Consider the following 7,310-nt stretch of genomic DNA (forward strand, 5'->3'; position numbering starts at 1 on the left):
GAGGGTTGCGATCCATTGCCGGACACGAAAAAAAGACAAAAAGGAAAAAAAAAAAAAAAAACAGCACAGAAATGCAAGTTTAACAAAAATACAGTCAGCAACTCAAAGAATAAAAATTGTACTAGTCTTGGTCCAAGGTTTGTTTTTTGGTGCTGGGTCTTTGTTTTTTTTTTTAAATGAAATAAGCAATGGGCTTCAGAAATAACAACGGAATGAACTGAAGCAATAAATGAAAGGAAGAAACTGAAAGATATTAATGATATAATGTTAAAGATTAATTTTATTTCACATTTTAAATTAAAAAAATTACATATTAATGATATAATGTTAAAGATTAATTTTATTTCACATTTTAAATTAAAAAAAAATTACACATTCAGTTAATGCAAAGTAAAATACACTTGGTTTTATGTTAAGGAAAACAAAAGTAAATGAAATCAGGTAAAAGTAAAATACAGAAAAGCTACAGAATATACAAAATAAAGATATAAGTGGGAAAACTCTGGCCTTGAGTCAGAAATTCTCTACCTCTAGATATTCTGAATTTAAAAAGTAAAGGAAAACAAAAGTAAATGAAATCAGGTAAAAGTAAAATACAGAAAAGCTACAGAATATACAAAATAAAGATATAAGTTGGAAAACTCTGGCCTTGAGTCAGAAATTCTCTACCTCTAGATATTCTGAATTTAAAAAGTAACATTTTATTATTTATTTTAGAAGGTTTATTTGTTTTACCTCTGAGTTCAACTGTTACTCTTGGTATTAAGGATCCTTGACTTGTAGCAATGACTAGTGAAAAATACATTTGAGAACAACTGGCATGTCCCATTACAAATGCCTAAATGAAACAATAGTCTATAATACAGAGAAAGCATAAGAAATAAGAAACAAAGTGAATTAAAAGCAATTAAAGTGGTTTACATAAATGTAGTTTTTGTGCTTTTAAGCTATACTTCATATAATTTAAAGAAGCAATGAAATATATCAAGTCTTCAGACAGGACTCTGGACTACAATGAACATATACTAATTTTTAGTTAAAAAAAAGTTTCAGACGTACTTTAAGTTAGAACAGACCTTAAAAGGTCACCTAATAAAAACAAGTGTCTGATGTCCAAATCCCCAAGGAAACACCCTAGTCAACGGGTCATACCCAGCAAAAGTGTAAATCCCATATCCCCAGGGAACTTATTATTACATTCTGGGGAACACCAAGTTCTTCCCTTTAGCCACTCAAACTCTGCCTCCCTCTAACTGCTACCTATTGGATCTAACTCTTTCCCTTTTATCCATAAAGAAGTCAAATCACTTGTTAGTATGACAGACTTTCAAACATCTATGGGCAGCTACTTTATCCTACTCTTTCCACCTTCCAACATTTTCTCTTCTTCACTAAGTTACATCTCCAATTATATGAAGTGTTGACCTCTTTCTCTTTGCTCTCTTCTAAACATATTCCACTTTAATCTAAACCTAAGTAAAACTCGAAATAATATTTACTACTAATCAATCTCACAGAAATGAAGTTTTATTCTTAAAGGCTATATGCATGTGTTTACAAAGCTAATCAGTTAATCTTCTCTAACATTTAATTAAGAGCATGCACTTTATCTTAACCAATACATTTATCTCATTGCATGAATACTTTACATGTATTAAATCTGTATTTGTCTTGTTCAAATGCAATTCTCAAAAAGATCAAGTGGTGTAAGACTTCACTGAAGCAAAGAACTCACAAAATTATCAAATACTAGTACTCAGAATAATAAACAAAAATAATGAAAAGACACCAGTACAAATACAGAATGAACGTACATGTGTAGTGGGATCCACAGGTATAATTATTTTTTGCAAATAGCTCACTAGATACCCCCCCAAAAAAGTATAAATAGGGAGTACAATAACGAATGTCTGAAAAATGAATTTTACTGGATCAGACAGCCACTATGTTTAGTTCAATGCACTGATTGAAAGTGTTGTCCAAGAGAAGCATGAAGCCATAAAATTCATAAATACCTTTTAAATAAATCCCAGTGACACACTAGGACACCAATCATTTTTCCAGAACAAGTGCAGTATAATTTTTTCCAATATTATACAGATAATGTCTCTAATGTCTCTAATGATGAAGAAGCCCCAAACTACAGAGATATGGTTAAAAGTTAAAAATTTGTGTGTCCCCCCAAAAAAGACTAAATCACACTATTACTGAGAAGCTTATAAAATCAGTCTTAATGTGTATTACTATACTTTGCTCAGAAGAAAAACAGCACAAGCTAAAATTCTTTTATTAAACAACACTGCTTGATGTCATATAATATCAATGGCATTCATCATAAGAAAGCAACTATCACATGTGCATATTAGCAAATATTTTCTTCTATAGTTGGAAAAAATACGTAGGTACACAACATGAATCAACTCAGTGAATAGGCAGGACACCTGTAAGTTCAATGACTTTGATTTGCTTAATCTCCAAAAATCATGCTACAGGAGAAAAAAACATTTTTTTTTTTTTTTTTTTAAATTCAGTGCATGATGATTTTGCAAGCCATGATGTAGCCTAGAAAGGACATCTTGGTTTCACTAAAGGATACATAAGCTGCAAGTGCTATTTGAATGAAAGGCTGCTCTGAATACCAATATAATTACAGTGTATCTTCCTGGGCTTAAGACAGTGTTGAACTACATAGTAAAAACTAGGTAAATCAAATTAGGCCACTGAACTTTTTTTTTTCAATGTATCATATAAAGAAACTGATAGTGAGAGCAAGATTGTTTCATTATGAATCATAGCTGTCAATGTAAAAGGGGAACACATCTGTTTGTAAAATGAGAAATAATTCCTTCGTTACAATGATGTCAGTAAACATCACTTCAATGATTTTGAATACATTCCTCAAGTGGTATACAAAAAACAATATATTCTGTATCATGAACCTATTAGTTTGGAAAAAACTGATTTCAATTTAAGGGTAACAGAATACCAACAATTGGTTAGATCATCAAGATCAAATATTTCCCAAATACTTAATGATTTTCCTCACTCACTGGAGTTGGAAAAAAAGTATTACTGGGCACATTACATTTAAAAACCATATGCAAACACTGCAGCTAGATAAATTAATCTTTACAGAGTCAAAAGCATTCAAAAAGAGGATCAGGAATCTACTGGCTGCTATCTCTCAAAGTGAAACAGCTAGCATCTCAATTTTTACGCATCTGACAGCTAAATCTTCCATGTTTCTTTCCTATTTTTATAATTTTAAAGCTACTCTATGATTTCTAGAGACAGCTGAAATATAATGCAAGTCACTCAACTATGTCAACTAAAACTTGATCTTTAACAACTACAGAAACCAACCTGGTTCGGCACAGCAGAGAACAAGACAGGGCAGTTAATTTGATTGCTAATTTTAGCTCTGTCAAAACAAAGGTTACTAAATAACCAAAATCTAAAGCTGTCATTGGCCTGAGGAATACAGACAGGACCATTTCCCTGTTTAGCTTCAGTCAAGACAATTAGTAAAAACCTATGGAGTACAAACATCTGGATAAGAACTGCGGCATTTTTATTTCATAACAAAAAGCTGAAGTAATTTTTATAAACAGCTGAAAGTTATTGTCCATATAGGGTTTTCATTAATAATTACAATAAGATTTCTTCTTCACAACTCTCTCTTAAATCTATTATTTAAAAACAAAAAGTTAAAATTTTTTTACAAAACCTTTTTCCATTTTGCTCGCATTAGAAAACATGTGGGCCTTTTACTGAACCAAATATCCCAAAGGGCAAAAGGAGCTTTAAAGCAATCAAGATAAATCCTCTACCTGACGGCACGATAAAATTTAAACAATCCTAAACAAAAGAGCTTCATTATTATTTTAAGTTCCCCCCATATATTCCCGTACATATCTTAAAAACATATATACTACACATATATTAATACAAACAGTTCCACTACAGAATCCAAGATAAACAATAGTAGCAAACAAATTTGAAAAAGAAAATTTAGAAAGTTAATTCTACTTAAGTTCTTAAATAAAATAGTTAAGGTTTAAAAGATAATAGAATCATAAACAAGTATTAATAAATCATACCTCAAAAAAATTTTAAGTACTTCAATAAAGGTGCTCTAAGTCTTCTATTAGCAAAAGAAATGTTCACCAAAACTGAATATACTTTTAACATCAATAAAAACTTTTCATATCAAAAGAAATCAATTTAAAAAAAAAAAGAACAGCAAGTAGGAATACTGGTATTACGAAAGGGCTAGAAATTTATAAGTAAAAAAAGTCTACCAGGATGGCATATGTGTCAATTCTAGACTCAATATAACATCCCTGAAGGTAATTGTAGTTCCAGCAACAAGCACGTAAGTATTAAATGTTTTTCCTGAATTTGGACTAAACTGGGAAACAGTAAGCATACAACCATTGTCAAAAGTGCTTAACAATAAAGATAATTAGAGCTACTGCGCTGACACAAGCACCAAAGTAAAAACTTGAACAATGCAAACATAAAACAAAATTTTAAAAGCTTTAAAACATTTAGAATACAACAAAAACAATGTAAACCTACGTGATAACACAACACAATGTAAATAATTCAGATATACCATTAGCAAGCAATGCAAAAGACCTCAGTATTTAAGAACTGTAAAATAAAAATAATATTCCTAGTAGCCAGTGTTTAAGTCTTCATGCAGTTATCTGACAAACTTACGGGTGAACAGCAGACCACCTTTTCCAAGCTTTAAGTATTACTATATTAAATTTTAAATATTAGGTAGAAAATATTAAAAGGAAATGAAAAATATACTGAAAACTTATACCACAGGAGAAGTCCAGAGTCACTGAAAAACAAATCAACATCACATAAACCTATGAACTACTCTAGGGAATGGTGAGGGAAAGCCTAACTTCTCTGTGTGAGGCTGATTTACATTTATCGACATTTAGCTTACAGAATAGCCAATTGCCTCAAGTTTACAGTAATATTTTCTTTGCTCTATAAAAGAAAAACTATACTTTTTCCATATGTAAACATAATGCCAAAGTAATTTCTTATCAAGAATACTTTAGCCTTACACAAAGTTACTATCCTCAGTCTTTCAGTTACTTCAACTATAGATCCTAGAGGAGTGCTGTCCAACGAAAATATAATGCAAGACACATACGTAAATTTAAATTTTCAAGTGGCAACTATTTTTTTTAAAAAGCAAAAAGGTAAAATTTTTAATAATTTATTTAACCAAAAATATCCAAAGTATCACTTTAACATGTCATCATTAATACATTGATGAAATTTTAAAAGTCAAGATATTTTATAATCTTTTTTTCATACTGAGCCTTCAAAAACTGATGTGCATTTTACAGCACATCTCAGGGCCATACTCATTTTAAGTGTTCAATAGTTATATGAGGCTAGTGGTTACTGTACTGGACAGCACAGGTCTAGAGTTCTTTCTATGGTTTTAAGATACATGTACAAAATACCAAAGAAGCTGAAATGGTAGCAAACAATATATTAAATTTGAAAGTCCAGAGGGACATTGAGAAAGGTCAATTCAGCCTTCCTCTTGCCAGGCAATCCCTATTTGCTAGGGAGAATCCCAATTTACACCTGTTGTATAATGTAGTTATTAACAGCATTCCCTGTGATCTTCAAAAGTGTCCCACTTTGGATGAAAAATTATATGGTCACCCTACCTATATTCATAATATCCTCAAAGATAACTCCACACTACTTAGAAGAAAATTTAGTTTAAATTCTAATTCTGATGCCTGGAAAAGAAGCTCTAAATTCAAAGGAAAGAACCCTAAAGTCACTACCCTCATCGTCAAAAAAAAACAAAAACAAAAAACAGAAAAAATTCTGAAAATTTTTTATTTTAAATTTCAGACTAAAAAAAAAAAAAGTAAGAATTACCTGTTGAACAAGGCATCTGGAAATTGGGATCATTGCTATACAAAAACAAAAAACAGAAAAAATTCTGAAAATTTTTTATTTTAAATTTCAGACTAAAAAAAAAAAAGTAAGAATTACCTGTTGAACAAGGCATCTGGAAATTGGGATCATTGCTATCCAAAACAGGCAAACAGAACTGGTTACTTGCAGATCCTAGCATAGGATCCTTATCGCTGAGCATGTTCTTCAGCGAGTCCTCTAAGACATTTTGACTTGCACTAAAATCCTCACAGACTTCATTCTCCAGGTTGGATCCTAGAAATAGGGCATCATCTAAGTGTTCAGTAGGAATTAAATGATTAAATGTATCAACTATATCCATGAAGACTTCTGTGTGTCTTTCAGCCCTATAGAAAGACAAAAAAAATACCATAAGAAATAAAGCTATCAACTGAAAATCACCTAATACCAAATTATTTAATAGTTTTGAGTCTAATAACACACTTAAGGTATTTCTGAATTGTTTAAAAAAAATCCTCACTGTTTCTAAAATATACATTTGGAAATGTAGAACGAATTTTTATTAAATAATGTTTCTTCATCATGCATGTAGAATATCATTTTACCAGAAATCCTATTAAATGTTCACTCAATTCATTACTTTTAGGGAAAAAATTGCCGTTACATAGTCCATTAATTTGACGCATATGAAAGAATTACATGGCTTAAACCATAAAAACTACGTTTTTAACCATAACCTTTTCATAAATTAAGAATCAGACTTAAGAATCACTGCTTTTACAATAAGTCACATTAAGAGAGCTAAAATCAAATCATTTATTGTCCCATACCTATTAAAATGGTAAAGTAGCCTTGTTTTATCTACAAACCACTGAAGTTATTTAAAGAAAGGTAATATATATAAACAAAAAGCTTTTTTGTGGGGCAAGAGAGGAAAATGCAAACTGTTAACAAAACCAAACAAATCAAAACTCAAAAAACTACACACGCACGCAAAAACATGCACATATACACACTTTTTCTGGGTTCCCCCTTCAGGAGAAAACAAAATAAACAACAAGAAAACCATCTACTATATCATGTATTTAATTTTATTTTAGTGAGTTATGTGTGGTCTATAAAGATACCAAGTTATTAGTCTCCTATTTGAATTGTACCTACATATGACGTATCACTCAGCAAAAGTCATCTCAAGCTCTGAAGAAGCCTCAGTTATTGAAAGTTGAATTACTTTCAACATTGGTCTTAGAGAAAACTGAACCAACATATTTGGGGGGGGGAGAGGAAAGGGGAAATCAACAAAAAACTTCATATCGTTAGCCAGAAAATTCTACTGATTAACCCAGAACATCCTGGGCTCCATTATACCAAGGTGTTTT

At 31.0% G+C, this 7,310-nt stretch overlaps 1 protein-coding gene across 1 annotated transcript in view; it reads right to left on the reverse strand.

Moving 5' to 3' along the window:
* Positions 1-6,312, reverse strand: part of PHF3 (PHD finger protein 3) — a 67,408-nt gene extending 61,096 nt beyond the window's left edge. The window contains exon 1 of the mRNA XM_008577699.1: positions 6,049-6,312. Within this exon, the coding sequence (XP_008575921.1) occupies positions 6,049-6,292 (244 nt within the window). The 5' untranslated portion in view covers positions 6,293-6,312. The remainder of the gene's footprint in view (positions 1-6,048) is intronic.
* Between the last annotated feature and the right edge of the window lie 998 nt (positions 6,313-7,310).

This window comes from Galeopterus variegatus, unplaced genomic scaffold (genome assembly GCF_000696425.1).
Source record: "Galeopterus variegatus unplaced genomic scaffold, G_variegatus-3.0.2 Scaffold1566, whole genome shotgun sequence".
In the NCBI taxonomy this organism is placed as follows: domain Eukaryota; kingdom Metazoa; phylum Chordata; class Mammalia; order Dermoptera; family Cynocephalidae; genus Galeopterus; species Galeopterus variegatus.